At 35.5% G+C, this 13,318-nt stretch overlaps 1 protein-coding gene across 1 annotated transcript in view; it reads right to left on the bottom strand.

Moving 5' to 3' along the window:
• The window catches only part of CFAP47 (cilia and flagella associated protein 47), a 345,415-nt gene that overhangs the window by 222,705 nt on the left and 109,392 nt on the right, over positions 1-13,318 (bottom strand). The window contains exons 34-35 of the mRNA XM_086482089.1: positions 12,272-12,369; positions 11,853-11,969 (exon numbers count right to left, since the gene is read on the bottom strand). Of these exons, the coding sequence (XP_086338215.1) occupies positions 11,853-11,969; positions 12,272-12,369 (215 nt within the window). The remainder of the gene's footprint in view (positions 1-11,852; positions 11,970-12,271; positions 12,370-13,318) is intronic.

Genomic DNA, 13,318 nt, shown 5'->3' on the forward strand with positions numbered 1-13,318 from the left:
CCTTGTCAGTGCACAAAAAAAAAAATAATTTTTGAAGACCACTGTCACGCTCTACTAACAAACCTAAGCTAAAAATTAAAACCACCTTTTTTTCCCACAGTTCAGCAGAAACAGGTGTTCATTTCATTAAGATGAAGCATAGTAGAAAAAGCAAGTAAAATTCACTGACTGGAAAATCATGTGGTTTTTTTGTCTTTGAAAAAAATCTTTTAAAATCTTTCAATTTACTATGTAAAATACCATCCCAAATACTCCTAGATACAGTTTTGCAACTGTTTATGAAGACATGGTCATCATCCAACTAACAACTATGTATTTATTTTTATTGCAGATGCCAAATTGCTTTACAAAAGGTAGCAAGTATTACTGCATCTTAAATATTTGATTTATAGAAACAAATTTAAATGGCAACTGCAAGACATGTCAAAGCTTTAGTCCTCAGCAATTCTGTGTAATTCACTGAAAAGAGAGAGGTAGAAACGCCTCTATCAAAAACATGAACTTTTCAGAAGGCTAATCAAATAATAAAGAGACTTAATGATGTAAGCGGCTTCCCACAGGCAGGAAAGATCTGGCTACAGATTTTAACAAATAAGATTCTGTACTTCCTAAATCAAACTAATTAAATTAAGTATTTTAAAACTTCATGCTTAATAACTTATAATATAATGTTATTATAATAAAGTTGTCTATAATATACTAATTAAACTTTTACAACTGCAGTTAATTTCTCTCCTGAATTAAATATCAAGTCATACTGAAAAACACAAATACTTGGGAGTAGATGTAAGCAGCAAACCACCCTATTAGCATGTCATCCCATTAAAAGGTGCTTTTTTCATTCAAGATATTTTATTTGGATCCCTTACATAACTGAGAGTCATTCAGTGCAGTAACATTTGAAAAAGATCCTCCTCTACATAATGCCTAGAAAGCAACTATCATTCCAAATCCTCTCACCTTACAGGAAAAAATTTGCCTAATTCACAAGCGAAAAAATCTGATCTATTTTGCTGTTGCTGATTGTCACTGTCGCCCTCTCTAAGCAGCTTGGACGAGTCGCACATAACTACGGGTAACCTCATCCCATCACTCTACAATCAAGCTTCCTTCTTTACATGTTTTCATCATATCAAGAATTCGCAGCTGTAAACCACTCAAAGAATAGACAAAGTATATTTTTATTTATCTTCATATTGACCTGTACATTACTTAGAAGTGTTGTATATACATAAAGTCAATGTCTTTTAGATCTGCAGGGTCATGTGAGAGAGCAAGAAAATCGGTACAAGATGCTTTTAAATCCCAAGACTTTATGTTATGGAACAACGGTACTACTTGTTTTTTGAACTTACTAGGAACTCAACAATCTCTAGGAGGTACTTCGTATTCAAATACATTAGCAATAAGGAAGAAAAGCTTTCTCTAGTCAACTATTCTAGCCTATCAAATATTGAAAATTTCACATCCATTTACAAGGACATGAGCAAACAAGTCTCAAATGATGTAACATTTTTTCGTAGCACAGAGTACTTAGGATATCAAAGACTACATTATTTTTGCACTGTCCTAACAGACAAACAAACAAAAAAAATCAAAATAAAGCAAAAGTGTATCTTAAATGGTATACCTTTTTTGTTTATCTGGAAGAGGAATGAAAAAAAAAAGCATTACATAACCAGTTCTATTTAGAACATCAGTTTTATTTGCACTACTTTTATTCAGAAACAAACATACCATAGGGGACACCAATCTGTCTCAAAAGTGTGTACATGGCAGGCATATCAGTGGAAAAAAGATCTAGAAAAAATGTCTGTAGCTTGTAGGCAAAAAGGGAAATCAAGAGTTGCATGTAATTAACAGTATGCTTTCAATGTTCACCATCATCCATCCTCTAAAACTACTGCAAGTAATAAAATCTCCCACTCACAATGTTAGCCCACAACGTGCATCAGGAAATCACAGTTGAGTTGGTAACAGTACACAAACCTCTCCAGATGAGCAATAGTCATACCAATGACTGTTGCATAAGTATACGTTCCACATGTACAAAAATCTCAAACGCACATTGTAAGCACAAACATTTGCTGATTCAAGACTAGCAAGCTAGTGGCAAATCCAGCATACAATTTCCCTGCTTCTCTGCGCATAAGTACTTCCCTCAAGCAGAGCTTTATAAGCAAAGCGTTGTAATGTAACCTGAAAAACCAGCAAGCCTGCAACTTATTGGTTACGAAGCAAAAATTTGCAGTAGGATAGTGTACGGTGATGCTGTGAGATCTCTCATGAGATCGCGGCAATTCTAACTGAAATTTGCCAGATAACTCCAGCTGTGGTTGTATAGAGAACCAATGGAAGACTTGGTTATCCTTTCTGAGTAAGATAAGAAATCAACAAAAATAGTAACATGACACTTTTGAGCAGGTCAGATTAGTAAAAAATTAAATAAGTACTGTCCATCTAATAAAATGTGACAGTAATTGAACAATATAGAATAAGGAGCCCAGGTTTTTGGCATAACTGTTTCTGTGAAATATTTCAAAAACTTTGGCCGTTTTATAAAAAACATTATCAGTCTAGATAACACATCTTGTTCATGGGTGAATTTTATTACCAGTGTATCTTTTTAGGACCAAAACTTAGAAAACTAAGAGGATAAAGTTGTATCAACTTAATTCTCTTTTGATACTTTGTCAGTAAAGTCTGATTTTTTTACTTATTGTCAATGCTATTAGAATTTCCAGTGATCTCTGAGAATAACAAATACTCCTATACATTAATATTTCTTCTATAAACTACATTATATCAGTTTTTCACTAGACCACACTTTCAGCCCCCACATTACTTTATTTTTTTGACTAACTATATTCTCGTCCTCAACAAGATTAGATGCTTATTGCCCCAGTGGCACATTAGAGGAAAAAACCTCTTTAAATCTTTTTTTAATTGATTCTTATGAGGCAATTTTCACAATGAACCATCTACTCCAGAATTTCAACACTCTCCAGCAGATTAATCAAGGGAACAGGTACTATTTCTATAGCAGCAGGATGAAGGAAACAGAGCAGCCATTTAGTTAGTCACCTGCTCTCTGATGCGAGACTATGTAGAAATATTATTTGCGTTAGCTGTTTCACCTAAGTATATGTCTGCTTCTAGATAAGGCAATACTGTATTTCATTGAATGGGGAAAATGCTACACATTTAGATTATAGCAAGAAAATGAGCAAATTTTTTTAATCTAATAAAATTCTTGTATATTTTCCTCTTCAGTATTAAGAAACAAAATGAAGAATAAAAATCCAGATTATTGAAATATCTGAAAAAATTATGACTTAGTTAAGTGTGTTCCTAAAACATGGTCAACTATAGATATGGGATTTAAAGTTACATCTGTTCCATTCACATTTATGAGGGCTATAAAAAATTATTTTGGGTAAGTACTTTACAATTCTTTTTTGTGTCATTTCTGAGAACAGAAAATTCTAGCAATAAAAAAAAAGTCAGTGGAAGACAAGAAGCCTAAAATAGTCAACTAGGAAGAGCTAGTCCCATGTGGATTCCTACTAGGAACCTTCAAATCAAAGTAAAAAATTCATTCTGACTATCAGAAACTTTTATATAACTGCAGTTACTGTGCTTCGCAAACATTAATGAAGAGAGTTCAGGAAAAGACATCACGTTAATTAGCCACATGGGCTGAAAAAGGAAGAAAACTTTTTTGCCTCATCTGGACTGACTTTAGTGCAGCAAGAGAGATGTATAGGCATATCTATTATCTTAACTATCTCAGTTATTTTTTATTGCCAAGTTAAAGTTCTACACTAGAGCATATATCGCAGCATTTCTACAAACGAGCCAATTCAACTTCCTCATTACATAAAGCTCAAGATGCAATGCAACACTGTGAAAAATCAAATGTATTTTCCAAAGAACAGAACACAACAGCCACTCTGTCTTCAAATTTTGCAGAAAGGTCCTTGATCCTCTAGTTAGTTCCTCCTGCAGGTATAGAAAAAAGCAGTTGCATGAATGCCCCTTGTCAGAATACAAAAGCAGCTGTGATGACACTGAATGAGGATCCACAAGATCTAAATGCTTATGGATCCCCTTGAAGTATTAGAGACTGGGTATCCCACTATTCTGCCTGTGCCAACAGAGCATTTGCTTAAGTAAAGACTGTGAGAAATCGGTCAAATATACAGTAGTCTTTCCATTGACATAATTTGCCAGCTTCTGAAAATTAGCGGCTTAAGGATTTATTGATTATTGTTAAACACCTCTCTCATTAGTTTAAATTCTTCTCTATTTCATTCTTTACACACAGAAATAAGCCTGGCTGTCATTAACAGTTTATGAATTTAATTAAAAATTGCTTATTGAGTTTTCTTCCTCTTTTGATGTTATTAAAACGCAATATTGGCTGAAATCTATTGTCTAAAACATAGGACCATATAAAGTAGCTGACATTTAACTCCTAAATCAGGAGCTCTAACAAAGCAAAATGATGCATGACTGAGTACAAGTACAAATAGCTCCACCCTCAAACAGCTTCTACTTGACGACCGATGGATCAGCAACTTACAAAGGTTTTCTTCAGCTAGCAAGGTAATAATTTTGTGAAGAGAAAGAGTATAAAGGACAAAAATTTGAAACTCTAGTGGACCTACCTTCTTCCAACACGATATAAAAAACTCAGTAGCTTAAAGCAAATATTCCACGTAGAAAAGCCTTTATAAAAAATAAGAACCTAAGAGCAGCCTATTGACTCAGACCATAGACCAAAAAGACAGCACTACAAGCTGGTGCCTGAATAAAATGATTACAAGGTAATCAAACATACATTTGAGTATTTTCCCCAGCTCAGGCATGAGAATTTCTAATCCACATATGATTTCTGTCTATTTAGAAATCTTCATTTGTTTTTCTTCCAAGCCTATGCACAGTCTCCCTTTGACTCTGTGTAAAAACTGTAAAGACAGACTAAGAAAACATTCTCCTTTTGAAGTTACATTCAGTATAACCAAGAAACAATCTGGAAGAAAAGATGGAACTATAAGCTAAGTTTTCTTAATAAATGTGCTCTACATAAATACAATAATACCAAGCATTTGAAGTAAAGCTTACTTTCACCAACCTATGGCATTCTAGCCCTACAAAATGTACAATTTTATTTTCAAAGATTCAAGAGAAGAACACCAAGAAGTAAACAAAGAGAACCTACTATTTTTTCTTCATTTCCTAAAGTCATCAAAACAGGGTGCCTATCTCTTCTGCTACCAAGCATGAACCCACCTTTGACACAGAAGAGGGAAAACAAGATGCTTTTCTGTTGTCACAGATGGGTGAAAACAATCCTGCATTTCAAACCAGAAAAATCTAGAATAAACTGGATTCTAAATTCAGAAATGCAAGGAGTCAAACAGACACAGTGTTTCCAATGCAGGAATAATCTTTCTTTCCCTCCAGTCTACAAGCTTGTCAGAAGTTTCCCATCATGTTTTACAGAAAGAAGAAGTCAAAGAACTCTCACATATGAACACAGCAGTGTTTTGTCTGGCTCCTTCAGCCCATGAGGTGCTGTGCTATAATCAGATGCTCTGTGTCTTGTACGTAAGAACCCTCAATTCAGGAGGAGAAAACAAATCCAGAAAGGCCAGCAAAACTATAGTTCGTCCAAACTTGAAAGGGAAACTAAAGACAGAGATAGTTGCCAGGGCACAGCAAGGGCCAGCTGCTCTCTCTGGGCCAGGGAGGCAGAAGCCAAAGGTGCAGAGTAGAGGCCATCCAAGGCCCATCCCATCCCCCACCCAGAAGCAGAGCAGCCAGGGGGGCACCAGGGCAGCCTCAGCTGTGGCCATTGGGCACCTCGCTGGGGGCTAGAACAGGCTGGGATGAGGGTCTACATGTGCGCCTGGCTTGGCAGGTCCCATGGCCAGGCAGGGCAGGGCTGTGGGGAGCTGGAGACCAGCCCTGCTGTAGTGTCGCTGGGGCACGGGCTGGCAGTCCTGGGGGGCTGACATGGGGTCCTGGGCAGCAAGCAGGTCAGGGAGCCATGAGGGGCTGGGCAGGGGCAGGGAGGGCTGGGGGTGCCCTCAGGGCCTTGACAGTAGTAAAGTCTGAAAAGCATTCAATCTGTATCTTTTGATGACTCCATGGCATACATTTCAGAGAATCATATTTTTAACAAGGCTCCATCTCCCTGATTGCAAGGAAAACAGAAGGAGCTGTATCCCTGAATAGACTCCTCATGTCTGCTTTCAGAAGAGGAATCTCTCCTTCTCCATACCCTAAAGCATTTTATGGCAGCGTAGAAAAAGAAAAAAAGAGAGAATCTGAGTACTGGAAAAGATGGAAGGGTTTAGCTCATGGACTAAAAGCAGAGAAGGGATGCAGCCCTTTCTCAAAGGGTAAACATATTTAAGGAAAGACAACTTAGTTACTGAAAACTTCACATACTTATTACTGACCACAGCTCAGCCCTGATTAAAATAAATGCCCATAGTCCTTCAAATTAAATGCCTGTAATCCTGCACGGAGGTGTTCTGCGTGCTTTGTACTATAAAGAATATGAGGGTTTGTTTTCTTTGGTACAACAGGAAGGAGAAACTTGTCAAGATACAGTAGAATAGACAAGGCCGACCGCATTCTAACCTACAAATATATTAAATTAATCTTGCATTACATCTCATTAGATAACCTCCAGTTTTCTTAATTTCCCTTCTGTTTTATTAAGTTAAACACGTAGCAGATTCCATAGAAAAGGTAGAACTGGAGCTTCCCTGGTGGCAAATCAATTGACTCCATGCGGCACAAAGGCAGGAACAGTTACTGACTGCTTCCTCCCTCTTTTCTTGCCCTGTGCCCAGCCAAGCATAGCATTCTACTCCCAGCAGTTCTAGCACAGCTCGTTCCCTAACCTTCCAAGACAGCAAAGGCACTGAGCGCTGATCTGAAGTTTCAGTGTCATAGTTTCCTAGATAATGCTTATCCTTGTAATTCTAAAAGTCATTTCATGTGCTTCATGTACTTCACTCACTGTATTTCTATTTATTTCCATCACCACTGTTTTTTAAGGTTGGAATTTTAGGATGCACTTACTATGCAAAATAACAAAGCTTCTTCCCTGACAAAAGCTTTAAACCTGAAGTCTGAAAAATATTCTGATATTTTCCATTCACTTACATCAGTAATGGCTATTGAATGACAAAAAGTACTTGTAGGAGAAGTTATTCCAATACAGTTGTCGTTTTACACGTCTACTGTTCATCTTTCCTGCATTTTCATTTAAGATAGCAAAGAAGCCAGAGTAGATTATTGGTTGAAGCCTCACTTTCTTTTGACACCTACTTCTACTCATTTCCACTGAGATCAGAACTTAGTCCCTCAGAAAACATTACTCTGTTTTATCCTGTGCTGAATTCATAAAACTGCATTTGTGATATTAATCTACTACTCTAGGAAGCAATTTGGAAAGAATAAAAATCTGTGTACTTCATAACAACATTCGGGAGAAAATGCACATAGTCTATATAAACTATTTGCTTTAAAAAATTTGGTGTTAGCAAATAATAGCAATTAATAAAGTTTAACAGACTTATGCCTTAAATTGTATGCATGACAAAGTTTATCAAAATATGGAAAAGCATATCACATTTCTTGAAGAGACGGGTGCTTGCTTGTTAGCTTTTTATTTGTGTTTTAATGTTGCCTAGTTAAAGAAAATGCTGAAGCTGAAAAACAGGATAAATTATTATAGTTCAAATTCTAAATATTCCAAGTTAGGACTACATTAAAACTGGATAAGAAATTCAAGGGCTAGTAGACTGGTTCTATTGTGAAAACAAGTTATTTAACTGTTATCACACCATCAGCTCTCTGCTGTTAATTCCATAACCAACTCTCCACATTTTCAATCACCTCTATAATACTAAAGGCTGATCTTTAGCATTGCTGGTACTACTGCTCAGAAAATAGTTTGTAACTACTTACAAATAATGCAACTTGACTTCAAGAAAATAGGTTTATAACGTAATGCAAAAATTAAATGGCATTATCTGCCTCTAAGTCATTCTATGATGTTTAGAAAATGCTTGCAGATCTGTTTTATTAGCATAGTAGTGTAGTAGATTGATACTTAGAATAGAATATTACAAACAAATATTCATCTATCTAGCTGGAAAAGGAAAAGAAAAAATAGGTAAGGATTTTTTCAAAATAATCACAGTAACTATAAGCCAAAGTTCTGACAGGCAGAAAAGAGAGAATAACTTTATTGAAAGAAATCTCGAAGGAGTAGATCGCTGAACCACTTCTTGTGGCAATAACACTCAATTTTTCTGAACATGTTATTATTAGCTGATTAATGTAATGAAGCAAAATGTTCAACAGATGCAAAAATAATGCAAGAAGACTTTCCCCACTACAAAGCCATGATGAAAATAGACATTTTACGCTAAAGAACAGCTTAAGGCGGGACACAAATAACTGAAAAACAGAAAATGCTTGGAATCAGCAGCCATGAAATGTTACCTAGGTAACCGATTTAAACTAACAATTGCAAAAGACTATTGAAAATTATGGCAAAAGTATTAAACAAAAAGAAGGTAATAAAAAAAAAGTTACTTTTGTCAAGAAGTCATATTTACCAAGCTAATACCTCCTTACTAAAGTACAGGAAAATGAAGATGAAAGAAGTGTTAATTATCTTTAGAGATGATAACAATAAAAATATGACTGAAACATTAAGTGACAGCCAGGAAGTTACCTTTCTAAGTGCATACAATAATCTGCAGACCACATGAAAAATTCTTACATATACTGGAAATTCAAAAAATTCTATGTTGCTGCATTTCTTTTCTCTTCTCCATTGGCTGCTGACAGCATCTTCTTTCTCTCCTTCATTTCAGACTCAAGTCTTGGGGGTTACCATTTACCCCGTGTTGCCCAGTCTCACTGCTTTCTACCCCACAACAATGCTTCTTAAGACTCTCCAACTTTACTCACAATATCTATAGCTTGTTTGAACATATCCTTCCTTTTACTTGGTCCCAAATATAAACATCAGCATTGTTGGCCCCAATTTTAAATCAGTCAGCAGCAAATTGAGTTCCTTTACTGGCTATCTGCAATCACTGCATCTTCTCTCCTAATCTATCCTTGTCACTCTATCACTGTTATCCACCATCCTATCTTGCAATAATTGATTTTGGGCTTTTAGTTGGATCTCATCAAATCAAAGCATTTTAGAACATAAAAATATCAAACACAAAGAAAAAACACATAGAAAGACACCTTTAACACTCCAGGGTTGAACTGTCAGTCATGATTAGAAAGTGGAAACAAAGAATTTCTTGCCCAAAGTACTCCATCTAAAGCCTATACCTTAATCTTTAAAAGGATTTAAAAGCCTTGAACTCCGTTAGAGTTATCATTTAAACTTGCAGCTGAAGTCTTCCAGACAGTTAAAATTCGTTATTATTACAGAATCTTAGATTTTTAAAGTGATTGAAAGTGCCATCTATTCCAGACTTAATACGTGTCTCAGCTTGTGCTATCACCTCCATCCTTGAATTAATTAATACAAAGCTGTCCTGAAAGTTCAGAAGCAGCAATTGCCTGATAGTCAGGAACTTTGCCAATACTGTTGGAACATTTTAGCGTGCTAGATTTAGGATATAAGACTATTAGAAAAAAAAAAAAAAATTAGGACAGTTCAGCAACAGGATTGATGTATTTTGCTGCTTTTATTGCTGAAGAACAAGAAGCTTAAGAAACCTCTACAGTAGTTTTAGAAATCATATATGTGTTCCAATAAATCTATGTAAAAAATACCCTCTTAGCTTCTCTTTTTTATTTTTCTGATTTTTACTTTCCACAATATTTTGTTTGCAGAACATGCCTTAGCTAAAATTAAAACACAGACCTCAAAGATGCAAGATCTGTTCTTTTTTCTGGTGTTGACTGATTATATACCTTTGTTTAAATTTCTAGACTTTTATAGATGTACTTTCCCATCTATAAAAACAACAATACCTCAAAAATATGCTGAACTAATAATACTGCAGTACTGCAGACGTTGTAGTCTTAAAACACACTAGGTCCATTAAGGAGAACGTCCTGGAGTTCTGCTTCCACCTTTAACATGGTTCACTCTTTTTGCGTATCTGGCATCCAGCCTCTGCCTTCATGTGCTTAACTGCCTTTTTTACTTAGTAAAAGCTGAGGCAAAATATGCCCTCATTTTGAGGATTATACCTAGATTACCTTTTTATGCTTCCTATCAGTCACAAGTATATGAAACAGTAGATTTTCTTGGTTTAGCCTGTCATAGCGAAGCCATTTATAACAGCATATCTCTATCAGGATCTGAGAGCAAGACAATAGCTGACACAACTGGAAATTACAGGGTTAATTTTTCCCTGTAATCATAACACAATCAAATGGAAAGGTGAAAAAGAAACTGTAATTGAGTTTCCTTTCATACTACTTTGTTCACACCACATCTTTACCTCTGATTTCTAATACTGTTAATTCTGTTGGAAAGTTTCCTCATACACCAACAAATACTCTGTCTATTCTACTGTATCCTCTCCTGGTTTTCTAGCCAGCCAATATGCTCCACACCCACCCCGGTCCCTGACATTCACTTTGCTCATTATGGAAGCTACATCACTCTGCAAATTCTTAAGAGAATAATGTGACCTTAAACAGATTTTACTAGTTTTGGTAAGGAAAGGATTTTTAATGACTCGGCAAGCAAAGCAGAAAAGGAAAATAAGAGGGAACGTTCTATTTGAAATAGGTAATAGATTGGTAACTCACACGTGCAACCAGCACATGGAAGATAAGAGCATGAACCCCTGTGAGCATATAACCTTATAATACAGCCTTGCCATTGCTATTAACAGGCCATAAACTTTGTACTGAATTTACAGGGCCTCAGCACTGGGGTTTGACAAGCCTTCTCTGTTTGAAGGCTTGTTGACCAGCTTGTAGAGTTTTACTTTACTTGGTTTAGCTGTGACAGCAGCTTTTTAAATTGATCAGGCCTCTGTGACTAATCTGGTACTACCAGAACCCACAGCTATAACGAACTCACAAATGGCCAGTTAAAGAAGGGCAGACTGGGAGCAGGAGAAAATCCGTTTCAGGGGAACAAAAGGAACAAAGAAATAATATGTAAAGGGCACCATATATAGAAAATTTGGAGCTGTGGGCCAATGAAAAAAAGAGAGAGATGCAAAGCATGTTACTAAACATATACCAATGATCCCAAGTGGATCCTAGATTGAAGAAGAAACTATTATCAACAACATCATATTCTTCCCAAAAAAGGACGTCAGAAGCTGGCTGCTTACAGTGCTACTCTCACCAGCAGACCAAAGCTACTGACTTCTGTCTGCATCAAACCTGTGACAGAAACTTTGCGGGCCTTCGTGATTAGATAGATGCACCTAAGTGTCATCAGATATTCATAGCAAATTTTTAATACTCCTTTTTACATTTAAGTGTATGATGTTTGTTCTTAAATACATTTTTTTTCTTAGAATGTTGTTAATAAATTCCACCCGGGTTTTCATTGTGTGAATTACAGTGCTAGAATCAGAACTGAATTAATCTTATGTTCAGCTAGTTTTTATAGACGAGATTTTACAAAGCAATAAATTATGGAAATTACTTGCAATTAAGTGTATTTATATGAAGCAGTATTTTGGTTTCCATCATACAGTAGCACATTGTGAAACAAAACTGTTTCACTAAAACCTCACCGTAATTTGATATACAATTACTATCATAAAAATAAAAATTATTTAAAAGTATATAAGAACTTCTAGTATAAAATCATTTACCTTTATGTCTATAGCCAGACTGACAGCATGCATAGCATCCACAAGTATCAAACAGTTGTGCAGAAACTGTTCAGGAGTTCTTGGATTAGTATACATCCTTACAAAGTGAGTTGCAATCTAGGGAAGACAGAGAAATCAAACTCTTGATCTTCCACTAAGCAAAATTACTATGTTTGTATTTTCACTCTTGCAGCAATCCATAAGATCTAAATTTTGAATTCAAATTCCCTCTTAAGAATATACCCAGAGAAAAGACAAATTAATACTGAAATAATCACTCTAGACTTGCTAAATGTTGGGTGGGTTTTCTTTTTAAAAACCACATAAGCCAAAAGTTCCAAAGGAAAATAAGGCCTGAATAAACCCACTCACATTAATAAGCTCTATGAAACCTGCACAATATTAAGAAAAGTCCTTACCAAATATGGACAATAAGCTGCCAGCTGTGCTGCCAATACCAGACCATCTAGAAGATCTTGATCAAAATTTACAATCCATCTCATTGGTGGTACTTCACCTGATGTAAAAACGGAGCAAGATAAATTAGACTCTTCTCCGTGAGATGCTTAATTTTATTCTAGATAGATATGATGACTATTTGAATTGACTGAGTAGAGAACAGAATAGAAAAAAAGAAACATCCATTCACATATAGAAATTTCGAGGCATAATTCTCTTCCAGAGCCATTGCTAAAAACACAAAAAATCTCACTTAGAATATTGTAACTATTATTCATACACTCTGATACAGCATGTAAGAGTATTCATCACAATGGAAGGGAAAACAGATAAGGTAAACTCAACCTCACAAATTAGGAACCTAAAGATGTGAATTATTTTTATAGGTGTAGCATTCATAGGGCTACTGAAAGATGCAAAAATATGCATGAATCCTTTAAAGTTGTAACATTTAAGCACATAAGAAGGAAAAGGTTACTGATTTTCTTTAAGGTCGTATTAAATGATTTGGCACAAATGCAATGGAAATCAAAGCTAACAGCTCAGTTCCTGCAGCACAGATCACTACTACAGTTTTGTTGTAAAGGCCTATGCCTCACAAGGTTAGATTATTTTTTATATTTCTAATGCTTTTATTTAAAATAAAACTGATTATTAAGAAAGTAAATATATTATATTTATTAGTATTTCTTATTTGAAGCATTCCGTATCTGAAATACTTAACATAGCATTTAAACAATGGACTTTTGTTCTTAAGCATCATAATAAACCATAGGAAGAATAAGTCATTTGAAAAGTCTCAACCTGAGATATGCTCTAAAAGCGTTACTAACATACAAATAACTAAATGTTTTAAATCACTGTCTATACTAAATTATGGGTACTTTGCTCTCCAGATAATATCAACTTTGTGAAGCATGAACACATAGAAGCTGATCCTTTTTTAAGGAGAGCAATCTGGTAACAAATGTTCAATGAGTCATGCCGTCTCTGCTCTGTTATTTGCA

Source organism: Leptosomus discolor, chromosome 1 (genome assembly GCF_034619465.1).
Source record: "Leptosomus discolor isolate bLepDis1 chromosome 1, bLepDis1.hap2, whole genome shotgun sequence".
In the NCBI taxonomy this organism is placed as follows: Eukaryota; Metazoa; Chordata; class Aves; order Leptosomiformes; family Leptosomidae; genus Leptosomus; species Leptosomus discolor.